Source organism: Natrix helvetica, assembly GCF_964273705.1.
Source record: "Natrix helvetica genome assembly, chromosome: 11".
Classification (NCBI taxonomy): domain Eukaryota; kingdom Metazoa; phylum Chordata; class Lepidosauria; order Squamata; family Natricidae; genus Natrix; species Natrix helvetica.
This window is the reverse complement of record NC_138562.1, coordinates 5,868,572-5,895,674: the sequence shown is the minus strand read 5'-3', so window position 1 is coordinate 5,895,674 and position 27,103 is coordinate 5,868,572. Positions and strand designations below refer to the sequence as shown.

Here is a 27,103-nt window from a genome sequence, read left to right as displayed (position 1 = left end):
AATATTCCAAAGTTTTCATCCATTCTCATTTCATTGCCTCTGCATTTAGAAAAGCAAAATGGGAATGAGATCATGTTGCACCAATCTTGAGAATAGAATAGAAATAGGAATAGGAATAGGAATAGAATTAGGAATAGGAATAGGAATAGGAATAGGAATAGGAATAGAATAGAATAGAATAGAATAGAATAGAATAGAATAGAATAGAATAGAATAGAATAGAATAGAAATAGAAATAAATAGAATAGAATAAATAGAAATAGAATAGAAATGAAAAGAAATGAATAGAATAGAAATGAAAAGAAATGAATAGAATAGAAATAGAAATGAATAGAATAGAAATAGAAATGAAAAGAAATGAATAGAATAGAAATAGAAATGAATAGAATAGAAATAGAAATGAAAAGAAATGAATAGAATAGAAATAGAAATGAATAGAATAGAAACAGAAATAGAAATGAGAAGAATAGAATAGAATAAAAATGAAAAGAAATGAATAGAATAGAACACTAGACTAGACTATAATAGAATAGAATAGAATAGAATAGAATAGAATAGAATTCTTTATTGGCCAAGTGTGATTGGACACATAAGGAATTTGTCTTTGGTGCAGATGCTCTCAGTGTACATAAAGAGACAAGATACATTCGCCAAGATTCCTAAGGTACAACACTTAATGATAGTCATGAGGTACAAATAAGCAATCAGGAAACAATCAATATAAATATAAATCATAAGGATCCAAGCAACAAAGTTACAGTCCTGCAGTCCTAAGTGGGAGGAAATGGGTGATAGGAATGATGAAGACTAATAGTAATAGTAATGTAGCCTTAGCGAATAGTTTGACAGTGGTGAGGGAATTATTTGGTTTTGCAGAGTGATGGCGTTCAGGGGAAAACTGTTCTTGTGTCATATTTAATAGAAAAAACGAGATGCTTCTTGGACATAAAATAGGTTCACTGGGACCAGCCAAAATCATGTTCATTATAATTTAGCATGATGTATGAAGCCAGCTAAGGTTGATTTATTTAGCAAAAATGTAGTTAAACAATTTATGGCTTAGCATAATATATTAACTACTTCAATATAATTGATAAACTTAGCTTAGTTCAATTATGGTTATCAATAAGCATGGTTGAACCATGGCATGTGAATCTTATTCATTCTCTGTCCCTCTCTCCATCTCTCTGTCTCCATTTCTCTCTCTCTTTCCCTTCATCTCTCTCTCTCCCTCCCTCCCTCCATCTTTCCATCTCTTTCTTTCATACCAACCCTCCATTGAGATTTTACCTTAAAGTTTTCTTCAGTTAAGCCTTCATTGGTTTTTGAATTCCTTATCATGGCAGCAACATATCTCTTCACCAGATTCCTGATCACTTCCTGAAATGAAAAGCACCAGAAACGTAACTTTCTTCCAAGTCACCACAATATTCCGTAAGAGCAAGAAACACACTCCACCCATGGACATTTCCTTCCCCTTTGAAATTATTTTGAAATCAAATTCTGTTTTGTTAAACTAAATGAGGGAGATGGAAGTATTTACCAATGAAATAAGCAAAGACACAAAGGGAACAGCACCACAATGCTACGGAGAATAGCAAAACCTAGAATATATAGGCCATTCACTATCTTGTTAATTTGAGATATTATCAATAAAGTAATTGAAAAGTTATTCAGGAGCAAAGAGTTAATTATATCTACACAATTAACAGAATGGCTGCTAATTACAAACCCTGAACTGATTTGTAAGCCTGCTAAAAATACGCTGGATGCAATGGGGAAAATTAATTCCATAAGCAGAAAACAATTCTGACATTAGAATGAATTAAGTCATTAGTTAATTAGGCATAAATGACAAATGAAATTACCCCAGTTGTACATAAATTGCGTCCCTTCCTTGAAACAGGTTTACTTTGTCAAATGACTCTACAACCTGAATTATGTAATTTACCCGATAACATTATTTAAAGCGTACTAAAGCCAGGAGGTTATTAAGAAAATTAAGACCGTAGTCCTCCCAAAGTTGGTTTTGTGAAATCCATGGGAATGCGTGCAACAGAATGAAAACACAGAGCATAAGAATGGTGTTGCATGATTAAACTGAAGAGCAGATAAAACTCTGCATTAATTGATGTACTATGCTTGCTAATTTGACAAGGACAATCTGCGGCTGTTTAGATGTTTATGGATTCTAGTGGGGAGTCCCTCACAACCTGAGATAATGGAGGTCATTGGTGGAAACTTGCATAGCTCTTAACCATGAAATAGTGTTTAAAATGCCACTGAGCCTTCACATCTTATAACAGTAAAAAAAAAGGTAAAGTTTTCTCTCTGTTAGTCATGTCTGGCTCTAGGGCACACTGCTTATCTCTGTTTCTTGGACAAGGGAGACAGTATTGTCCAAAGATGCTTCCATGGTCAAGTGGCCAATATGACTATAAGCTGAGGTGCAGAAATTAAAAATTGAAGGAATAAAGCAATAAAATAGAAACTTCTCCCATAAATCAAGAGGAGGAGACAGTTTGGGAATGCCAATGTCAACCAGAGCTGAAGAAGCTTCGTGGATGAGAAGCAAAATGTCTTCAAAGAAAAACCAGAAAGTCCAGTTGCCTCTTGAAAAAGGACCTTTGGGACAACCGTGACCTGGATGATTGAGAATCTCCAATTGACAACCAGGAAAAAGTTTCCCATTGCAAATTTATGAGATTGCTCCAATAAGATAACAAACTTTGCCCTTATATCTCTAGCAATTGATTTACTTGATTCCACTCATCTCAAAACTGATTTTCTGCACCAAACATTGCATTTAATTATTGGAATTAAAACCCAGTATAACGAAGCATGCGAAACTGCAGAAACCTATGCATGTTACAGATCCCTTCTGAATCTGGTTCACTAATTAATATTTTAGGGCTTCTAGATGAGCTGTCAGATGCCCACTAGAAGGCAGAAGAGGTGCAGAGAAACACAGTTGCCCAGTGTAATTTTTAAAAATATTAATCTTCATTTGTGTGCAAATTTCCACAGCATACATTCAAAGAAAATAATCCTTTTTTCTGTTCCTCTTTCCTCAGATTTTTATTTAGGGAAAGAGATTGAAATGTTAGGGGAATAGAATTCTTGATTTTGCATCTAGGGAAATCAATGTTTCATTCATCTTTCTCTCTCTGTCTCTCTATTCCTCGCCATTTGCTATCTGGCAAATCATCAATTCTCCTTCTTTTGCTGTTTGATCAATGAACCTTTGAAATGGCATCAAACAACACAATAAGAGATCATGCAAGATAATTTATCCTTCTACTTGGTCTTGCTGTAAAAATCCCCCCCCCCCATTGAAGCACCTCATATTTTGCCTTGCAGTTTTGATGGCACTAAGATGTGGAACTGTTGGCACAGTAAATTCTCTAATTTTAGTCAATTTCTCAACTGAAAGTTAAAGAGGTTGGAAACAGCAATCATGAGTTGCATAAAAATACATATCAGGTAATGAGGATTTAATAGCTGCCAGCTGATGTAAGGTTGTAAACTGTAAACTGATGCAATGAGGATAATTCAGCTATGGTATAATCAGTTTGATGGGATCCACACAGGTCTTTTAAGCGGTGTCTATATATAGGTGGCCATTAGAGGGCGTTTCTCTCTCATCGTGTATCTTATTTCTCTCCTTGTCTCTATAGCTGAGTGGTAAGGGATTTATCTACCATGTGTATGTCTGTATATATTTGTATATAAGCCGCTATTAATTGTCTAAAGGTGCTGTGTGCTGCATTTTGCTCCTGGGTTTATCTCATAATAATAGTCACACTGTGAAAACTCTGACAATACAGAAGGAATTGCTCAGGTTGCTGATTTATTTATTTTTTAGTCTCGAACTAAATAGATTGTCCTTTGGAAAAAGCCCTTGTAAATCTAGGAGAGGGGCAAGCATAGCTGTAGGGGCAGAGGTGAGTGCATAATCAATTTAAAGTCATTACATTCCCATAAGCTACTCAAGTCTAACCCATCTTGAATTCTCTTGACCCTTCTCTCGAACCAATTTAGTGTTGAACTTTAGTTGACTAGAGTCTTGTGTGTAGGCATTTCTATTTTCTATTCTGCAACTGAATGGATAGTCCAGATTCTTTACGCCTGATAGTATGACACAATCTGACTTGGAATGTCATTTCTGTAAACCAGGGTTTCAACCACTTGGGAAACACAAGTTGTCTCTTAACAGTCCTGTTTCACTCCAACCCAGCCAGTTATGTACAAATTATGCCCAGTAATTTAGGATTAAATTAAAAAAAACTAATAGTATAAATCTTTTTTAGCACTAAGACAGTGGGTGAACTCTTTTTTCTCTGCCAAGCAAATGAGGGGTATGATCCTTTTTATGATGTGCTGAGATATTAGCCACTACCAAACCAGAGAACTAAGACAAGAATCAAACTACTTTCTGAATAGCTCCCATTGTTCTTTTTTTTAAAAAAAGGAAGTTCTGACATCGCCCTAATGAGTTTAATTTAAAAAATATTTCATTGCAGCTGATTAAGAGTCAATTGTTATTGCTGAATAAAACCAGTGTGCTTATTCAGAATTCTTTATCCCTGTTGCAGAACCATGCTTGCATGCTAAATTGTCAAAACCAGTTCAAGGTATAATACGGAATCAGGAGCATAAAATGGACCTGGGGATTGGACGTATAATTGCAGATGCTATCTTAACCCTCTTGTAGACATTGCTATGTGTTATGGAGACAAGTAGGAGTATGGTGACTTGAATGGTTGGAATGCTGGGTAGGAGATTATGTAAGACCGTGTTGGAGACCGAAGAGCTGCCAAGGGGAGTGGTTGAACTCCAGCTCTTGCTGGGGATGAAAGGAGCCCCCAACTGGGCACCTCCAGGGCAATGGTGAGGTCACTGGATAATCCTTTCAACCCAGAAATGCCTTGATGCTTCTGACATGAGTGCAATGGGATCAAGTCATTCAGAAGTCGTATTTTTAAATGAAATAAGCGAGCTGGAATTAGGATGACAAATCAATAGGGAGATTATAAATATACCATATAAATACTTAATAAATCTTTTTTTTTGACTTGAGCCCATGGCATAGCCGTCTTCAACCCAGGGCCTTCAGTGTGAAGGATTACAACTTCCATTGCTCCCAAAAGCCAGTGGGGATTTCACTTTATCGGGGATACTAAATTAGAGAAGGTGCCATAGAAGATCTAAGGACATTTGGCAAAGCAGTTTAAAGAATGGAATCGTTTACCTGGTAATGTTGATTCTGAATCAAGTTGTCCACATGACGTTCCTGAAATGAAAAATGGAATTCATATATAGATGAAACACACAGTCATAAGACGTTTAGTTTTGTTGCTATAAGGTTGCTGCTGCTTCTTCTGCTTCTGCTTATTATTGTTGTTGTTGTTGTTGTTGTTGTTGTTGTTATTTATTTATTATTTTTATTTATTATTCGTATTTATAGACCGCCCCTTCTCCCAAAAGGGACTCGGGGCGGTGTACAGTCACTAAAATGCGTTATAAAATACATACATAAAACAGTTAAATAATTAAATACGTAGGTGGAGGAGGTTGCAAGACTGTATATAGAATAATAAATATAGTACATTAAAAGCTTATTAAAACCCCAAACCCAATTAAAATGAATAAATCCCCGGGAGGTAAAACTAAGAAAGTGCCAGGCCAGCTGATTGAAATAGGTGAGTCTTTAACTTTTGCCGGAAGGAACGGAGGTCGGTGGTAGTTCGAATGTCTGGGGGGAGGTCATTCCAGAGGGTTGGGCCCATCACAGAGAAGGATCTACTCCTAGGTGTCGCCCGCTGGCATTGCCTAGCAGACGGCACCAGGAGGAGCCCCTCTCTGTGTGAGCGGATAGGTCGCAGGGACGTGTGTGGTAGGATGCGATCCTGCAGATACCTAGGTCCTATGCCATGGAGCGCTTTAAAGATGGTAATCAGTACCTTGAAACGCACCCGAAAGGCCACAGGTAGCCAGTGCAGCTCGCGCAGGAGAGGTGTTACGTGGGAGTAACGAGTACTTCCCATAATAACCCGCGCGGCTGCATTATTATTATTATTATTATTATTATTATTATTATTAAAATTCTAAATTTATCGGACTTGAACATTCGGACTCTACAAAAAACCACCCTACTTGGAACAGCTTATGTCCTCCGACGTTACCTTAACAGTTCCTAGGTCCTTGGTTAGGACTCGAGATGTTGAGTTACCAACCTGCCTCAAGGCCTGCCACACTTTCTATTATTCCATTATGGATTTTCTATTGTGGGAAAATGGGAGGGGGGATTATACGGAGTTGGATGATACGTAGCCATAACAAAATTCTTTCTAGAAAGCCAAGGTCATCCTTTGTCTCTGCACCTGGCCGGAATTGGATGGGTGGAATTGCCAGTATGGCAGTGGGAGATTGGACCATATGACGGACTTGTGGATATGGGGGCAAGATTTGGGGTTTCCCAGGTGTGCCAACATGGCTCTCTTAATAAATTGGAACTTTGAGGAATCCTGTGCCTCGGACTCTTGATTTACTTTCGGATGCTATTTGGAAGTCTGACATCTGACTCATTAAAAGCCAGGACGACTGCTGGTGGGAGGACTATCAAAAGAAGGACAGAAGCGATGTCCTTCACACCTACCTGTTGAACACCATGCATTAAATAATTGCAGGAGTATTACACTCAATCAGAAACATTATTTTCTTCTTGGAAAGACATTACAAAAGCAAATTTCCTTTCATCAAACTGAAGAGGTTGGAAGAAAAATGCAGAATTGTCCTGGATGTCCCCAGATCTCCTGACTCTGCATGCCACACGATGAAGCAGGGGAAAGGAGTCCAACTGCTGAGCTGGCAGGACCAAAGTGGTTATGCATGCTTTTTTTAGGGGCTTTGCAAGCTTATGAAAATAAGCGATTCATTACAAGATCTTCTAAATCAGAGCCTTAGATCATCCAGCAGGAGGGAAGTTAGGGAACAAAGTAATGAATTAAATGAACTGCTTGGGTGTAGTACATTTCAATTGCCTTTGATGGCCTGTGTATGAGGTGTACCTCAATAATGAAAAGCCACCCATTTAGGCGTACCTCGGCATCACTTTGCTGTCCTCTAAGATTAGGATACTGGACTCCTTTGATGGCATTGCTTCAATCAGTGCCAGTTGTTTAAGCTTCTCTGGTGTTCTGCTAGACTACTGGGCATAGTGCCAAGCATCAGGTTATTAAGTGGAAACGGAGGATATTAGAATGCCAAGTCTTACAGGGCCTGAACTTCACAACATTGCTGATGTTTTGTCATGGAGAGTCCCGAACAGCTTGTGAGAGGATTTTTATGGTGAAAACAGGCAACTGTTTATGCCAATTTATTTTATTTATTTATTTTATTTATTTGTTTTGTTAAGCGTGTATAGGATAATAGATATAGGTATATGCAAAGATTATGAGTACATGAAATGGTTACGAATAAATGGGGACAGTAGGACAAGGATGGCAGGCATGGTGGTGCGCTTATGCACACCCCTTAAAGTCCTCTTGGGAATGGGGGGAGGTCAACAGTAGACAGTCTAAGGTTAAAGTTTTGGGGGTTTGGGGAAGAAAGCACAGAGTCAGGTAGAGCATTCCAGGCATTGACAATTCTGTTGCTGAAGTCATATTTTCAGCAATCGAGTTTGGAGCAGTTTACCTTGAGTTTGTATCTATTGTGTGCTCGTGTATTGTTGTGGTTGAAGCTGAAGTAGTCATTGACTACTTCAGCTTCATTGTAGTAGATAATTTTAGGTCAGACCGAAGGCGGCATAGTTCAAATTTGTCTAAGCCCAAAATTTCAAGTCTGGTGGCATAAGGGATTCTGTTGCGAGCAGAGGAGTGGAGGACTCTTCTCGTGAAATATCTCTGGACTGGACTTGCTCGATTGTATTAATGTCCGATATGCAGTGTGGGTTCCAGACAGATGAGCTGTATTCGAGAATTGGTCTAGCAAAGGTTTTGTATGCTCTGGTTAGCAGTTCATTATTACCAGAGAAGAAGCTACACAAGATTAAGTTAACAACTCTTAATGCCTTTTTGGCAATGCTGTTGCAGTGAGCTCTGGCACTTAGATCATTAGAGATGGGGGACTCCAAGGTCCTTGACAGAGTTTTGTTGACTATACACACAGTCCTCAACTTACATAGTCCTTCACTTAACAATTGTGGCAAGAAAAATCATAAAATGGGGCAAAACTTGTTTAGCAACTATCTTGTTTGCAATAGAAATTGAAGCTCAATTATGATCGTATGAGCTGTATTCGAGAATTGGTCCAGTAAATGTTTTGTATGCTCAAGTTAGTAGTACAGTGTTATCAGAGAAGAGGGCTACACAGGATTAGGTTAACAACTGTTAATGCATGTTTGGCAATGTTGTTACAGTGGGCTCTGGCATTTTATCTGACCTATTTGGCAGATTCTTTAGCTAGCAAGGATAAATTGTTTATTTGGTATGATTTGGCAAGTAGTAGGAGAAGAAAGATGGAGACCTAGGATCAGAGAAGGATGCTAAGCTTCTCATTTAAATTCATTAGACTCATCAGTGAGGCAGGCAGCCTTCTAATATTTGAGGGTCTGTCACAAAAGAGAGGGACAACCTATTTTCCAAAGCACTTGAAAGTAGGACAAGAATCAATGGATAGAAACATATCAAGGAGAGTTCCACCCTAGAATTAATAAGAAATTTCCTGACAATGAGAACAATAAACCAGGGGAACAATTTGCCTCCAGAAATTTGAGTGCTTCATCACTGGAACTTTTAAAGAAGAAATTGGAAGTCATTTGTCCACAATGATATATGATCTCCTGCTTGAGCAGAAGGTTAGACTAGAAGACTTCCAAGGTCCCTTCCAACTCAGTTGTTCTATTATTCATTTTTCAGATTTTGCAAAAAGTCTTGTATTCCATCCTTCTTTGATTCCTGGCCATCTGATCAGGGACTGATTAGAACCAAGATTGTAGGAGATGATCAGGCTGAGCCCGAGGGAGGGGACAAATAGGGGTGGGTTCCTGCCAGTTCTAACCTTTTCTATAGAAGAGGTTCCACAAATCTACAGTGCTGTTTAGAACCGCTTCCAGCTCCCTTCCCCCCGCCCGTCCGCACATCATCAAGATGAAGAGCGAGAGGAGGAATTCTGGGAGTTGAAGTCCACAAGTTTTAAAGCTGTCAAGTTTGAACACCTCTGTGTGTTTTTTTCCCCAAAGGGTTAGGGGTGCAAGGCTCTTGTAACTTGACAGCTTTAAGACTTGCGTGCTTCAAATGCCAGAGTTTCTGAGCCAACATTTTGGTTGCTAAGCAAGAGCGTTGTTAAGTGAGTTTCACCACATTTTACAAGTTGGCCACACCCACCCAGTCACATGGCCAGCAAGCCACTCCCAACTGGTCACATGGCCAGTAAGCCACTCCCATTCATCACATGGCCAGCAGGCCACTCCCACAAAGCAGGCCACACCTACAGAAGAGGTTCTAGAAAATTTTGGAACCCACCACTGGGACAAATGCATCCTAAGTCCCTTTGCACCCACAAGAGAACTAAGTCCAGCCCACATTGAATGCCTCTCTTCTCTTTCCCTCATTTCCTTAATGGTCAGTTGGCCAGATTCTTGTAGAAGCTTGCAATAAATCTTGTTATACTTGTTTGAACTGCCTGAATCTCTTGATTTCCCAGGCACTTGACAGGGATCCAACTAAGATGGCAGACTAGAGATTCACCCTGCCTGCCAAAATCAGGAAAGGGAGAGCTAAGCTATGAACCTTCCCTTAATTAATGAAAGTGTTTCACTGTTCCTCACCGTGAAAGTCTTCAGGTTCTCGTGCTTATGTTCATTCTCTGGATCCCCGGGTGGGCAAAGTTGCTTGTGGACCCACTTGCAAAGGTACCAGCATGATTTGGGGCTAGGGATAATATTAAAAGGAGGTGGTAGTGTGCCTCCTTCATCGAAGTAACTCATCCAGAGCTTTGTGCGTGCAAACTTCCATTCTATGTCTGCATGATCCTGGATAGGAAGAGACGGGGGGAAAAAAGAACAATAGATAAGTCATTTTTGGCTACCACAATTTGCCATGAAGAACATCTGTATCCTAAAAACAATTTTAGATCATAGAGGCCATATTAAAGGGGAAAGTAGCAATAGTAATAGTGCTTGGACTTATATACAGCTAGTCCACAAATTACAACCATAATTGAGCCCAACATTTATGTTGCTAAGTGAGACATTTTTCAAAGTGAGTCTTGCCCCATTTTACAACTTTTCTTGCCGTATTTGTTAAGTGAATCTCTGTAGTTGTTAAATCAGTAACATGGTTGTTAAGTGAACCGGGTTTCCCCATTGATGTTGCTTGCTGGAAGGTCACATGACCCTGGGAATTTGCAACCGTCATAAATATGAGTCAGTTGCCAAGCATCTGAATTTTGATCATGTGTCCATGGGGATGCTACAATGGTCATAGGTGTGAAAAATGGTCATAAGTCAGGTTTTTTTAGTGCCATTGTAACTTTGAACTATCCCTAAGTGAAATGTTCTGCTTCATAGTGCTTTACAGCCTTCTCTAAGTGGTTTTGTCAGGTCCCATAGATCCCTATCGGGACGCTGCCATTCTAGTGGGGAAGGGGCCTGGAGGCATTCCTCAGTTTATAACCTTCTTCCTGGTGCCTGCCTATCCTGTGCTTTGATTTACCTTTCTGGGAATGCAAGGGGGGGGGGGGAGGGCCACCTGTTTTGTCTCAGCTCCAGAGCCTCCAGAAAGTGATGGCTGAGAACAATTTCTCATCACCTTCTCAGCCTGCAATTCTCAAAACGTTTTCACACCTCTAGATTGGCTTATATTCAATGCCAGACTGAGTGGAGGGGGTGTCTTCACTGTTTAATCTAATGGAATTGCATGGGAATCCTCAGATCCTGCTTTCCTTGTCTTGCTATCACTTTCCTTTCAATAAAGGTTTTCTTTTGAAATGCTAAGTGCTTCAAGAGTTCTATTTTCTTGAGCGGAGAGGCAAGTCCTTACAGGTTTATAGAGTCAGCATATTTCCCCCAACAATCTGGCTCCTTATTTTATTGCTGTCAGAAGGAGGGAAGGCTGAGTCAATCTTGAGCCGGTCAGGATGGAACTTCTGGTAGTGACCAGAATTAGCCTCCAATAATGCAGTCTGACCAGAGGTGGTATTCAGCCATTTCTGACACGTTCTGGAGAACCTGTAGCAGAAATTTTGAGTAGTTTGGAGAACCGGCAAATAGGCTGGCCCTGCCCCTGCTGCCTCCCAGCCTCCCGGCCTCCCAGCTGATCTTCTTTTGTTGCTATGAACAGGAGAACCGAGTTGGAAAGCAGGTTAGTGGGGTGGGGAGGGAATGGGGATTTTGCAGTATCTTTCTCTTGCCATGCCCACAAAGCCACACCCACAGAACCGGTAGTAAAAAAAAATTGAATCCCACCACTGATTCTGACCACTGCGCCACCAGAGTTATACTTTAGGTAGGTATAATGGTTGGATAGAGTACAAACTGTTTACTGTTTCTGGAACAGAGGTAAGCATACATATCCCTAATACCAAGATTTCTGCATCGGAGTACCATTCAAGTGGATTACAGATTATAGTATGACCTTACTTCACACTCAGGGATGTTCCTCAGCTGAAGATGGACTTGAATTTAGACCTCTCCATTTGTAGTCAGGGACTTTAATTGCTGCGTTGCCCTGACCCCCATTTCCCAGAGCTTCTGTTTCAGTTCCCACCCTCTTAAGAATCTCACTACCCTGAATAGTATAGGAAGGACTTCAAAGGATTTTTGAAGCTATCCACTCTCTCCTCCCACACACGAAAGAACAGCTGGAGCCCAACTCTATTCACAGCTAGAGATAGTCCTCAGGTGCCGTTTGATCCTCAAGGCCATGGGATAGAACAGAATTTCTTCCATTCCTTTATCCAGCCAACTCTAAAGAAAAGGAAACAGGAATTTCTATGTTCCCCATTTTGCAATTGTCTGCAGCTATTCTGAAGAATTCTGAAGACGCATGTTCTCAGCCTAACCTACCTCACAGGGCTGTTATTTTGGGGGAAATAGGAGGAGGAAATATATTGCATTTTTCGGAGTATAAGACTCTCCGCAGTATAAGATGCAGCTAGATTTTGGGGAGGAAAACAAGGGAAAATGTTTTGCCTCTGCCTCCCAGCAATTTGTCTCCTTGCAACAAACAGCAAACAGCACAGACAATATACTTTGTTTGTGGTGTATTTCTGTGCATGGGTGCCTGACCCATAGAAATAGCAAAGAATTGTAGAAATGTACATTATGGCAGTATATTAATTCCAGAAAGTTTTCTTAAATGTAGTCACACTAACTCCTTCCAATTATTTAAATAGATCTACTCCAAACATGATTTAAATAGATCTACTCCAAACATGATTAAGTTAGGGTCTAATTAGACAACAAGACACTGTTAAATTTCAGACTATTATAGAAGCTGTTAAAAATGATGTGGCTTTCTGGAAGTATAGTTCTTCTCTGCTATTTAAAAGAAGATACAATAGCACGGGGCCTCTTCAGATCAAGCACTTATTTTAAAAAGCTTCTTCGTTTTGTTAAGTTGTCTAAAACAATGATAAAGCAGTCTTTAGAAATAAGTCTAATAATTTAAACACTCTATAGGCATTTATAGTTATTGACTTACCTCCTTGCAGCAAACAGCAAACAGCCTATTTCAGTTTAGCTTGATTAGCACAAGAAAAAAAAATCTGCCTTTCCCTCCAAACAATTTGCCTCCTGGAACAAGCAGCAAGTTTCACTTTCAATATCAGCAGGGGCCTCCCGATGATCAGCTGTTTCAGGTTGCAGGGATTGCCATACCCTATTGCCGCCTCCGCAAGCCCCATTTTCCCCATTTGCTGCAAGGAGGTAAATTGCTTGGAGGCAGAGAGGACAAAGGGAGGGGGCTGGTGGGTGGGTGGGCTACATTCGGTGTATAAGACGCACCCAAATTTTCACCCTCTTTTAGGGGGGGAAAGGTGCATCTTATACTCTGAAAAATACGGTATATATAATTATATATTATATTATATATATATATATATATACAGCTAGTCCTTGATTTACAATAGTTCATTTAGTGACTGTTTACAACAGTCCTGAAAAAAAGTGACTTCTGACTGTTTTCCATAGTTATGACCATGGCAGCATCCCCATGGTCACATGATCAAAATTCAGGTGCTTGGCAACTGATTCATATTTATGACGGTTGCAATGTCTCAGGGTCACGTGATCCCCTTTTGCGACCTTCTGACAAACAAAGTCAATGGGGAAGCCAGATTCACTTAACAACCATGTGACTAACTTAACAAATACAATGATTCACTTAACAACTGTGGCAAGAAATGTCGTATAATGGGGCAAAACTCACTTAACAAATGTTTCACTTAGCAGCCTAGATTTTGGGCTCAATTAAGGTTGTAACTCGAGGACTATATTTCTGTATAATATTTCTGTGCCACCCTTATGACGTATCCCAATCAGATCCACGTATGTAGTTAAAGGGCCGTGTTACATGGGATTTTTGAGTTCGGATTGCACATGAAATACGTTGCTTTAATATAAGCATCCTGATAGCTTGTTCATCTAATGCAGTGATGGAGAACCTTTTGGAGACCGAGTGCCCAAACCGCAACCCAAAACCCACTTACTTATCGCATAGTGCCAACGCGGCAATTTAACCTGAATAATGAGGTTTTGCTACCTAAAATAATGATAAACAAGGCAGAGTTGAGCTAATTGTTCTGAGAAAAGCGTGACGAATGCGTGTTTATACCCCTTCATTTTTTTCCTGCTTTTGAAATATTACGTTTAGCAACAATAAACAAGAAAAACTTTTGTAATATCATTTCTCTTTCCCTCTCTCTTTCCCCCCTCTTTCTCTTTCCCCTCCCTCTCTTTCCCTCCCCCCTCTCTCTGTTTCTCTCTTTCTGTCCCTCTTTTCCCCTCCCCCTGTCTCTCTCTCTATCTCTCTCTTTCTATCCCTCTTTTCCCCTCCCTCTATCTCTCTGCTTCCCTCTCCCCAACCCCTCCCCCCAGGAGTGAGCATACAATGACACAGGGTCGCATTGTGGCTCCGCGTCCTAATGAGCTCCAGGAAGAGGAGATCATGTCTCCCACATTGGAAAGCGCACTAAATTTCACTGTGCACTGCGAAGGCACTGCGAGACCAGTGGGCAGGCCCTGGAGCCAGCAACAGCAAATGTACTGCGACGAAGGCGGAATGCGCCAAGGCAACTGCATGGGAGTTTCGCTCCCGCACTAACTTTCGCTTTCCTGCAAATGACGGCAAGAAGCTGGGCGGGGGCAACGGCGCAGGGGCCCACAGAGAGGGCTGTGAGTGCCACCTCTGGCATGCGTGCCATCGATTCGCCACCACTGGTCTAATGCACAGTCCAAGAATGCACTCATTAAAGGAAAAAAGAAAGTTGGAAATACTTGAAATCGTAACAAAAAAAAAAATGGCTGCAGAGGCTTTGCTATTTTAACAATCTGGATAATATGCATTAGCTAATTAAAGCCTATATTTCTTTGTGCTCAGCAAATTCTGTGAGCATTTAGGTTATGCGCGAAACAGCTTTCATCTCTTAAACCCCCATGAAAGAAAGAATGACAAGTAAAATATGGGGTGTTTCAAAATTTTCTGAAGTGGAGAAAGCAAGATTTCGGTTTGGTTTTAATCTTCTTTTTAAAAAGAGGCCCGTTTATGCCAAGAGACTCTCTTCACTTTGGTTTGTGCAAATGCAGCTCAGTGGCACCTTGTTTATTTAGATTTTAATGTCTGGGTAAATGAAAACTTCTTGCTAAAAAAGGTAGGAGGAGGAGGCTGAGAATTCAGGGTGGGAAAATGGTGATCCATACTTTGGAGAGTGTCATTTTCCAGAAACAATGGTTAAATAGGGGAAACAATGAACAATTGTTAAACAGGATAACTTCTGGAATATTCCACGTAGAACCTGATTGTGCATTAATCCAGACATTCTTCAAGTTAAAATGGAATGAAAATGTGAGACCCAGGTGATGTTCTCCAACAAAGTAAGGAAACAATAGAAATTTCTCCCTTTTCCAGTTGCAACATCAAGAGGCTAGCAATAGCAGTAACAATAGCATGTAGACTTATATACCACTTCACAGAGATTTACAGTCCTCCCTAAGCAGTTTACAGAGCCAGCATGTTGCCCCCCAACATTCTTGGTCCTCATTTTACCAACCTCAGAAGGATGGAAGACTGAGTCAAACTTGAGTCGGTCAGGATCAAACTCCTGGCAGTGAGCTAAATAAGCCTGCAATACTGCATTCTAACCACTATGCCACCATGGTCTTGCAAAGGAACCAAATGGTGTTACCTGGGGTTGGCCTCAGAGGTGGGTTCCAGCAGTCACTACTGCCGGTTCTCTCATGGGGGTGCCCCGCGTGCATACGCGGTATAATAAAAATTGCTCTGCGCATGCGCAGAAGCAAAAAAGAAGATGGCAGCGCCTATGGCATCACCCGTAGAACTGGTTCAGGGGCATGGCATGCCTGGGTCTCTGCTGGTTTCAGCGACCCAGGCTGCCAAACCACTACCGGTTCAACCAAACCGGTCCAAACCGGTAGGAACTCATGACTGGCTGGCCTTCATCCTTAATTCAGATCCGACAAGCAAAATTTAGTGTATTTTTCAAACTATAAGTATAAGATGCACCTTAGTTTTGGGGAAGAAAAATAAGATAAAAAATATTCTGCCTCTGCCCTACCAGCATCCATGGTATTCATCTGGCTAGCGTCCTGTCAGTGTGTGAGAGAGTTGAGGGCTGTTTGGAAACTAGCAGTATTTGCTGTGTGAGCAACAAGGAAGGAGACAGCAAGGAGCCTGGGTGTGGCTTGTTCTCTACTAAAGCTGCATGCTGTGCTGGTATCTGAAACTAAAACTGAAAGTGAAACTCCTCTCCTCTGCTGAACTATCAGGTTGGAAAACCTGTTTTTGGTATTGTATCATATATTATGTTATATACAGTATGTGTGTGTTATATTATATATAAAGAGAAGTTATTGAATCCTGCTGAATCAGTTACTCGTTATTTTATTTATTTATTTTCTTCGAATTTCTAGACCGCCCCCTCTCCCGAAAAGGACTCGGGGCGGTGTACAGTCCACACAACAAACAATAAGTATCAAATACAAATATAAATACAGATATAAATACACATAAGGAGGAGGTTAAAAATTTAAAAAGAACTGTACGGAAGAATATAAATCTGGTTCTAAAAACCCTAAAATCAGTTAAATTTAAAACCGTACCCTATAAATAACCAGGTAAGAATATGTTTCCAGGAGGTAACAGTTGTCACAATTATAATTATGTCAGGCCAGCTAATCGAAACAGGTGAGTCTTCAATTTTTGTCGGAAGGAGCGGAAGTCTGTGGTGGTTCTGATATCGGGGGGGAGGTCATTCCAGAGGGTTGGGCCCATCACAGAGAAGGCCCTACTCCTTGGCGTCGCCCGCTGGCATTGCCTAGTGGACGGCACCTGGAGAAGCCCCTCCCTGTGAGAGCGAATTGGCCGCAGGGATGTATGTGGGAGGATGCGATCCCGCAAGTAACTAGGTCCTGTGCCATGGAACGCTTTAAAGATGGTAATCAGGACCTTGAAACGCACCCGAAAAACCACAGGTAGCCAGTGCAGCTCGCGCAGGAAAGGTGTTACATGGGAGTATCTAGAGCTCCCCATGACAACCCGCGCGGCCGCGTTCTGGACTAGCTGCAGTCTCCGGGTGCGTCCCAAGGGAAGCCCCATGTAGAGAGCGTTACAGTAGTCTAGGCGAGACGTCACCAGCGCATGAGTGACTGTGCGTAGGGCATCCCGATCCAGAAGGGGGCGCAATTGGCGCACCAGGCGAACCTGGTGGAACGCCCCCCTTGCCACGGCTGCCACATGGTCATCCATTGACAGCCGGGCATCTAGGAGGACGCCCAAATTGCGCGCCCGTTCCACAGGGGGCAATTGCTCGCCCCCTATGGCCAGCGATGGGGTCAGCTGGCTGAACCAAGGCGCCGGTAGCCACAGCCACTCAGTCTTGGAGGGGTTGAGTTTGAGTCTGTTGTCCCCCATCCAGACCCCGACGGCTTCCAAACACCGGGACATCACTTCAACAGCCTCGTTGGGGTGGCTCGGGGTTGAAATGTACAGCTGAGTGTCGTCAGCGTACAGATGGTATTCAACCCCAAAACCACGGATGATCTCGCCCAGCGGCTTCACATATGTATTGAACAGAAGGGGCGAGAGGACCGACCCCTGCGGCACTCCACAAGAGAGTGGCCTCAGGGTCGATCTCTGCCCCCCCCCCCGTCAACACATATTGCATCCGGCCGGAGAGGTAGGAGCCGAACCACCGCAAAACGGTGCCTCCGACTCCCATCCCCTCCAGCTGGCGCAGTAGGATACCATGGTCGATGGTATCAAAAGCCGCTGAGAGGTCTAATAGGACCAGGATAGAGGAATAACCTCTATCTCTGGCCCTCCAGAGATCATCGACCAACGCGACCAAGGCTGTCTCTGTGCTGTGTCCGGGTCGGAAGCCGGACTGGCGTGGGTCTAGATAGTCGGATTCATCAAGGTGATGTGGAAATTGCTGCGCCACCACATTCTCAACAACCTTCGCCAGAAAGGGAAGGTTGGAAACTGGACGATAATTAGCTAGCTCCATTGGGTCAAGCGAAGACCTCTTGAGTAAGGGCCTCACCACCGCCTCTTTCAAGGCAGATGGTAAGGATCCCTCCCCCAACGAGGCATTCACCAGGCCCAGAAGCCAGCCTCGTGTCACCTCCCAGGATGCCAGTACCAACCAGGAGGGACACGGGTCCAATGAACATGTGGTGGATCGCAGCCGTCCACGCAACCTGTCTAAATCCTCGGGGGCAACAGAGTCAAACTCCTCCCAGAGTGGATTCACAAGACTCGCTGTTGACGGCCCGTCCAGACCACTGGAGGGGGCCCATCCGCTTCGGATCTGAGCGACTTTGTTCTGTAGATATTCTCCAAACTCCTCTGCTCTTCCCTGTAAGGGTGCCCCCCGCGTCTCCTGAACCAAGAGGGAGCGGGTGACCCTAAACAGGGCGGCAGGGCGGTTATCCGCAGACGCAATAAGAGCGGCGCAATGTCTACGTGTGTGCTTTCTGAGTGTGATTGCTGCTACAAACTCTGACAGGTCCTTGCAGCAAATAGCTAACAGCCAGGTTAGCTTCAGCACATTATAGCAGCCTGATTCAGCATGAACAGCTGATTGGCAGGTGGATTGGCCTCCCAGAACACCCCCAATCAGCTGTTCTAGGCTGCAGGGATTGCCACAGACCCTCGCCTCCTCCTTGCCTTGCGTTTTTGGCTTCATTCAGTGTATAAGATGAACCCAAATTTTCACCCTCTTTTAGGGGGGAAAAATGCACCTGCCAGGGTTCCAAATAGCATCCAAAGTTAAATCAGAGTCTGAGGCAAAGTATTGCTCAAAGTTCTAATGTATTAAGAGAGCCATGTCAGGACATCTGGGAAAACCTGAATCTGAAAGCTTCCCAGTTCTCCCTTCCTAGTTGAAAGTTCAAGCTCTTGTCCCCACACCCACAAGTCCATCTTCCACTGCCACACTGGCAGTTCCATCCATCCAGTTCCGGTCAGGTGCAGAGGTGCAGAGACAAAGGATGACCTTGGCTTTCTAGAAGGAATTTTGTTATGGCTACATAGCATCTAACTCTTGTACAATCCCCTTTCCCCTTTTCCCATAATAGAAAATGCATAGTAGAATATTAGAAAGTGTGGCAGGCCAAAGATCCAAAAGGAATATGACTGCAGGCCTGACAGGATCTTATGCGCCGAAAAATATGGTATGTTAGCCCTGGCTGCTGAATCAACTACAGTTAGTCCCCAACAGTTCATTTAGTTACAACGGTTTACAGTTACAACAACACTGAAAAAAAAGTGACATTGCTCTTCTACTTTTGGGGAGAAGGAAGAGAGAGAGAGAGATAGGTGTAAATGGCCCAATTTCGATGTTACATTTTTTGTTCCTCCTTGTGCTGTTTAATCATTCCATACAGAAAGAGGGCAGCTGATTTGTTCTCTTGAATGTTTTGTCTTCAGAAATGAAGTTGCTGGCCAAATTTGGCAAGCTCCATTAATTCTCCAGGCCCTAAATTATTACATTGCTGATAAACTTCATTAGTATTAGCTGATATAGATTATGTCACTTATAAATTATTTTTAGCTTTTCTTTTAGCAGTTGGCTACCTTCCCAGGCAAGAAGGGTCCTTAATGATTCATGTCCAATTTGGTGTAGAAAGAGAGAAGGGGCTGGGGGAGGGGGGGCGAAAGGAAAAAAGGGTTACCCAAAAGGGAAGAGCCATCTGCATCTTATTCAGTGTAGTTAATTCGGCAGAACAGGCTAACATAAATCTTGCTTGTTGGGTCTGAATTAAGCCCTGTGCATCTGAAAAGTCTCTTCATGATTGCAACTGGAAAAGGGAGACATTTCAATTCTTTCCTTAGTTGTTGCAGAACGTCATCTGGCTCTCATATTTCCGTTCCATTTTAACTTGAAGAACGTTTGCATTCATTCTCATTCAGGTCCGGCATGGAATATTCCAGAATGTCCCCTTATTTAATACATAAATATCGGATAATGCTACTCCTTCTCCCCCCAATAGCTTCCACAATATGGGTTCCATAATATTCACAGAACCCTCACATCCTGGACATAAATTGTTTCAATTTCTACCCTCAAAACGACGCTATAGACCAGCGATGGCGAACCTTTTTTGGCTCGTGTGCCACAAGTGGGGGGAGCGCGGGGGGGGGTCGTGTGCGGGCGTGCCGCACCCATAATGCAACGCGCCCCCAGTGCGCATGCACGCACAACGCGCCCATTTTTGCATGATTTTTTCGCCTTCCCCAGGCTCCAGAGGCTTTATAGGAGCCTGGGGAGGGCGAAAAGAGCCTCCCCCGCCCCCCCCGGAGGCTTCAGGGAACGTCCGGAGGCTTCCCTGAAGCCTTCGGAACAGTTAAAACCTCCCTGCCCCCCCCGGAGGCTTCAGGGAACGTGAACACTTAAAACCAACCTCTGAGCAACCCGGGATGGCGCGGCTAGAGGAGGAGGAGGAGGAGGTGAGGGTGGCGGCGGCGGCAGCGATGTGAAGGCCGGGCGCAAGGACGCCGAGCCTGAGGCGCCGCGCAGTGGAGGCGATCCGGGCCCGGGCGATGGAGACGCACGTCTCGTGCCTGTTCAGGGACCGTCCCGAGGCTTCCCTGAAGCCTTCAGAGCGCTTAAAACGACCATCCGAGCAACCCGGAAGTCACTTCCGGGTTGCTCGGAGGTTGGTTTTAAGTGTTCTGAAGGCTTCAGGGAAGCCTCGGGACGGTCCCCAAAGCCTCCGGGTGGGCGGGGGAGGCTCTTTTCGCCCTCCCCAGGCTCCTATAAAGCCTCTGGAGCCTGGGGAAGGCGAAAAATAGCTTTTAAAAAGGTGAACTCAGCTGGCCAGCGCGCGCACGCGCGCTGGCCAGCTGACAGGGCAGCGCCTCGCGTGCCCTGACAAATGGCTCCGCGTGCCACTTGTGGCACGCGTGCCATAGGTTCGCCATCACGGCTATAGACACTGCACACCAAGACAACTAGACACAAGAACATTTTTCCCCTGAATGCCATCAATCTGCTAAACAAATAATTCCCTCACCACTGTCAAACTATTCACTAAGACTGCATTACTATTCCTATTAGTCTTCTCATCATTCCTATCACCCATCTCCTCCTACTTATGACTGCAGGAGTGTAACTTTATTGTTTATATCCTTAAGATTTATATTGATATTGATTGTTTCCTGCTTATTTGTACCCTGTGACTATCATTAAGTGTTGTACCTCATGATTCTTGACGAATGTATCTTGTCTTTTTATGTCCACTGAGAGCATCTGCACCAAAGACAAATTCCTTGTGTGTCCAATCACACTTGGCCAATAAAGAATTCTATTCTATTCTATTCTATTCTATTCTATTCTATTCTATTCTATAAAAAGGACTAGGGGGACATGATAGCATGCTTCCAATATTTGGGGGTCTGTCACATTGAAGAGGACGACATATTCTCCACAGCACCTGAAGGCAGGACAAGAAGGAAACTAACCAAGGAGAGAAGCAAACTAGAACTAAGGAGAAATTTCCTGACAGTTGGAACAATTAATCACTGGAACAGTTTGCCTTCAGAAATTGTGGGTGCTACAACACTGAAACAGTGGTGAAATTCATTTTTTTTAACTACCGGTTCTGTGGGCGTGGCTTGGTGGGCGTGGCAGGGGAAGGATACTGCAAAATCCCCATTCCCTCCCCACTCTGGAGCCAGCCAGAGGTAGTATTTGCCGGTTCTCTGAACTACTCAAAATTTCCGCTACTGGTTCTCCAGAACATGTCAGAACCTGCTGAATTTCACTCCTCCTCTGGCGGTTTTAAAAAAGAGACTGGATAGCCAATTGTCTGATATATTACAAATATTTCCTATTTGAGCAGGGGTTTGGACTAGAAGACCTCCAAGGTCCCTTCCAACTCTGTTATTCTGTTATTTAAAAAAGGATAAACTCATGATGCAAGGAAAAATGCCTTCTCTAAAATAATGTCTGAGGAACAGGACAATATACCCAGAAATGCAAATCCATTTTGCACTGATTTGGTTTTTCAAAAAAATCATTGTAAACTAACGAGGGACTGTTTCAAAATCTGGTAGGGATGGAATGAAAGAAAGCTGAGGTTTTGTCCATCCCTACCTAGAAGCAGTGCCCAATGCTAATAAATTACCATTAATCATTTGTTAGCTTTGCAAAGGCTAAAAGAAAGAAAAAGGTTTGTTTAATTATTCCTGTGACTCAAGCAAAATACAGCCAGAATGTATCAGCCGGGTCTATTTGAAAGCTCAGTAAACAGCTCATGAATACTAAAGTTGCAGTTCAAGTCCGCAGGTAAGTTATAATTAGGCCAAGGCTAGGAAAAAGGAAAATTGAGTTTGCTGTCCTTGGGCCTTTCTTATTTGCTTGTTCTCAGAAACAATTAAACAATTGAGGGTAGAACAAGAAGCAATGGGTGGAAACTAATCAAGGAGAGAAGCAACTTAGAACTGAGGAGAAATTTCCTGACAGTTAAAACAATTAATCAGTGGAACAGAAGTTGCCTCCAGAAGTTGTGAATGCCCCAACACTGGGAGTCTTTAAGAAGATGTTGGATAGACATTTGTCTGAAATGGTATAGGGATTCCTGCCTAGGCAGGGGGTTGGACTAGAAGACCTCTAAGGTCCCTTCCAACTCTACTATTGTATTGTATTGTATTGTATTGTATTGTATAGAGCCATGGTGGTGCAGTGGTTGGAATGCAGTATTGCAGGCTAATTCTGCCGACTGCCAGCAGTTCAATTCTCACCTGGCTCAAGGTTGACTCAGCCTTCTGAGGTCAGTAAAATGAGGGCCCAGATTGTTGGGGGCAATAGGCTGACTCTGTAAACTGCTTAGAGAGGGCTGGAAAGCATTGTGAAGCGGTCTATAAGTCTAAGTGCTATTCCTATTGCTATTCCTTCTCTTCTAGTGAGGTCTGTGCAAAACTCTGATGCAGTGGTTTGGGATACTGATTTTGGGTTTTACCCAAGCTTGAAGTTTTGGGGATTGGATTGGTGAAGATGCAGCGTTATGGAATGTCATGTGCCCCATGCAGAAAAATGCTCGTGATATTTTTCTCCTTTCAACCTTCTTTCACTTGATGGAAGAACATTTATTTATTTCTAGTCACTTCCGTTGCTTTTGATGTTTTGTTCAAAGGAGAGCAGCGCTTCTGTGAAATTCTCCCCCTTCTCTTTATAATAATGTGAAGTTACAGTTACAAAGATTAAACCTCAGCTTCAGGTGACAAAGATAAAAGACTAATACAAACTAACAAAAATAGAAAGGAAGGCACAGCAAAAATAAAAAGAGCCCCCCAAAAATATGAAAAAGGAAAAAAATATAGTAAGGAACAAAGAAAATAAAAACAAACGACTTTCCCCTTCGTCACAAATTGAATAATTTCAGTAATGTATTGCCTTCCCTACTAATACATCAAAATATCTCTTCTTCCATATCTCATCCTTTTTTCTATAAATAAATTCTTGAAACATAATTAAATTCTAATCAGCAAAAAGCCATTCAGCTTTACCAGAAGTAGCAGCATGTATACATATTAACTTTAACCAACTTTATATTCCTTTATTCTACTTTACACACAATAACTTTTCATTTTTTCTAACAACAGCAAGAGCAAAAGAGCTCTTCTTCCTATTCTTCCCATTGTTGTTATCTGTAAACAACAAATACATTTATTCTTGATCAAATAAACCGGTGTTAGATTCCTTCCTTTTGGCTATAACAACCTTGCTTTTTAATCCTTTTCAGCCCCAGAATTTGATTTTTTTTTCATTTTCCCTTTGTCTCTCCCCAAAAGATAATTCAAGACTTTAAGAAGTCTGTCTTATAAATCCAAAATAAGCAATTTATCAAGGGGTTGTGCTGGTTTGTTATTTGAATATCACTTTTCATTATTAAAACATCAGTTGATTTCATCCAACGTCACATCTCCCCCCCCCCCCCCACATCATTCTTGAAGGCTGTCGTTTTAGCTCCATGTTCAAATCAGCCTCAATCTCATTCTTTTTTTTTTTTTTAGTAAAGCTTACTTCTCTTATATAACCACTTTTAAATCCAGTTTTATAATAGTAGACAATCTTAAAAAGTAACTTCTGGGTACATTTTTTTCAAATGTCCTTGAATTAAAGTAATTTGCTACACTCTATATTAATAGGTCTTCTCTTTTAATTATAATTCTTTAATTCTTTCTGGTTCCCTTTACTATCCAATCTTCAAAGTCCCCTTTTATCATATCCCGTCCCCCCCCCCCAATCAACAGCATTTTCCCATGGGAAGTTTTCTGGTACTTAATTTCAGACTCTTAATATATTCCAAACAACAACATTTCCCCACAGAAAGGATTCTTATAATTAATTTCAAATTCTTATATCAAATCTGTCCCGCCCTTTAGTCCTTTATAACCTTCGAAAATCAACATTCTAATCACTCTTTCACTTATTTATTCTAAGATTTTTTTTAAAAAAATCCTTAAACATATACAAAACTTTTTTGATGGAGATTGAAGGGAATCAACCTAGGGCTGTGATGGCAAACCTATGGCATGTGTGCCACAGGTGGCACATGGAGCCATATCTGATGGCATACGAGCTGTCAGCTCCAGCACTGATTTTCGGCCTTCCAGAGGGCTGGGGGAGGCCATTTCTGCCCTCCCTAGGCTCCAGGAAAGCCTTTGGAGGCTGGGGAGGGTGAAAAACAGGCCCAACAGGCCTACCAGAAGTTCAGAAATGATCCGTTTCTGGCTTCCGGAGGCCTCTGGGGGGCCAGGGATGCCGTTTTCACCCTTCCCATGCATCAGAAAAGCCTCCGGAGCCTGGGGAGGGTGAAAAACAGGTCCGATGGCCCTACCGGAAGTTCATTTCGCATGTGGGTGTACACTTTGCATTTTGGGTGCTGGCATGCACGTGTGCTATCGCAGCCACGCCCTCGTGTTTTTGGCACCCAACACCAAAAAGGTTAGCCATCACTGACCTAAGGTAATGAAATTTGTTCTGAATGTTTTTAATGTTCAAAAATCAATTAACAAGCAATTTCCAGAAGTGATTTAAAAAGAAACTATGTGAACCAATAGTGTCCTTCTGAAAAGTGCCAAACTGTGGCACTGGACAAAGTTTTATTTACTGTATTTTTCAGAGTATAAGACGCACCTTTTTCCCTCTAAAAAGAGGCTGAAAATCTGGGTGCGTCTTATACACTGAATACAGCATTTTTGGCCTCCTGAAACCTCATCCTTTTCCCAAAATCAAGACCAAGACCAGTAGCTATGCCTAACACAGCCCTCCATGAATCTATCAAATCCCACTTTCTTTACAATTCACTATTGAAACGTATGCCAAGTACCATAGTTTTTGGAGTATAAGACACACTTTCCCCCCCTAAAAGAAGGTAAAAATTTGGGTGTAAAAAGAGAAAATGGGGCTTACAGAGGTAGCAATAGGCTATGGCATCCCTGCAGCATGAAACAGCTGATCATCGGGAGGCCAATGCTGAAACTGAAATTGAAAGTGAAATGGGCTGTTGCTGTTTGCTGCAAGGAGGTAAGTCAAGAACTATAAATTTATTTTATTATTTTTATTTCTTAGATTTTTAAACCGCCCCCTCTCCCAAAAAGGGACTCGGGGCGGTGTACAGTCAGTGCATAAAATCCAGACATAACAATAAAATACATTTAAAATACATTAGAGGGGGAGATAGACTGTACAAGAATGCCTATAGAATGTTCAAATGATTAGACTTTTTTTAAAAGACTGCTTTATTATTATTCTAGGCAACTTAACAAAATGAAGAAGCTTTTTAAAATAAATGCTTGATCTGAAGAGGCCCAGTGCTATTGTGTCTTCTTTTAAATAGCAGAAAATAACTATACTTCCAGAAAGCCACATCAATTTTAACAGCATCTGTACAAGTATAGTCTGAAATGTAACACCACAAACAGTGTATATCGTCTGTACTGTTTGCTGTTTGCTGCAAGGAGGCAAATTGCTGGGAGGCAGAGGCAGATTCCCCCCCCCCCCTGTTTTCCTCCCCAAAAGCTAGGTGCATCTTAAACTTTGGAGCGTCTTATACTCTGAAAAATATGGTTTAAATTAAACTGAACACAAATTATAGAAAGGCACACTGGACAAAGCATCATTCTTCTATAAGGATCAGGCATTTAAAAACCTAGCTTACTGATTTCCTGACACCATGGCAGACTCATCTTTTCTTCCCCTAAATGGCCAACAGACACCTCCAGAAGGCCACTGTCATTGTAAAATTGCTCAACTAATGACAAAGGGAAAATTGGCAAGGTGAGGTCAGCATCGTGACCAACACTGTGGCTTCAAGCCATTGATGAGCACTGTTGATCTTTGTCCTCATGGAGATAGATCAGCTGCCCATTTAGACTCCTGATGGCATATTCCATCTGCATTCACAAAGCCCAGATATTTTTTCTGGCTTTTTGAAGGATAGCTAGATGAGGACATCTCTCCAAACAGAAAGCCCCCCTGAGCAAGTGTTCAAGGAAACGTTATTACACGAGATTAATCTCCACTGATGGGCTAAGCAAATGTCTGTTGACATTTTGAACTGAATTAGTGAGTTTCTCTTAGTCAGATGCCCTGATTTAGAAGCTCTCTTTAGGCGTGGTAAAAGATTTGAAAATGCCAGTTAATGCGGTAAGACAGTCTACAGCAGTGATGGAGAACCTTTTGGAGACCGAGTGCAACGCAAACTGTAACCCAAAACCCACTTACTTATTGCAAAGTGCCAACACGGCAACTCAACCTGAATAATGAGGTTTTGCTACCTAAAATAATGATAAACAAGGCAGAGTTGAACTAATTGTTCTAAGAAAAGCGTGATAAATGCACTTTTATGCCCCTTCATTTTTTTCTGCTTTTGAAACATTATGTTTAGCAACAATAAACAAGAAAAACTTTTGTAATATCATTTCTCTTTCCCTCTCTCTTCCCTCCTCTTTCTCTTTTCCCTTCCTCTCTTTCCCTTCCTCTCTGTCTCTTTCTTTCCCTCCCTCTTTTCCCCTCCCTCTATCTCTCTGTTTCTTTCTCCCCAACCCCTTCCCCCCCCCCAGGAGCGATTACACAATGACACAGGGTTGCATTATGGCTCCTAATGGGCTCCAGGAGGGGAATTCTGGGAATTGAAGTCCACAAGTCTTAAAGTTCTCAAGTTTGGACACCCCTGCTCTACAAGAAAACCACCAAACTCAAAGAACACAAGTACCTTTCATTTGAACTCTGAATTAAATTATTTATTAAACTGTATATGGTTTGTTAAGGTAAGGCCACTCTAAACATTAAGTATCTCTCTTGCCAGAAGGAATGTTGATTTTCTGGGAGGGAAATAGAATTAGAATCAATT

The 27,103-nt window shown here is 42.1% G+C and overlaps 1 protein-coding gene across 1 annotated transcript in view; it reads right to left on the bottom strand.

Moving 5' to 3' along the window:
- Positions 1-27,103, bottom strand: part of TRPC5 (transient receptor potential cation channel subfamily C member 5) — a 219,587-nt gene that overhangs the window by 1,629 nt on the left and 190,855 nt on the right. The window contains exons 8-10 of the mRNA XM_081963976.1: positions 9,833-10,036; positions 5,252-5,293; positions 1,291-1,380 (exon numbers count right to left, since the gene is read on the bottom strand). Coding sequence (XP_081820102.1) covers positions 1,291-1,380; positions 5,252-5,293; positions 9,833-10,036 — 336 coding nt within the window. The remainder of the gene's footprint in view (positions 1-1,290; positions 1,381-5,251; positions 5,294-9,832; positions 10,037-27,103) is intronic.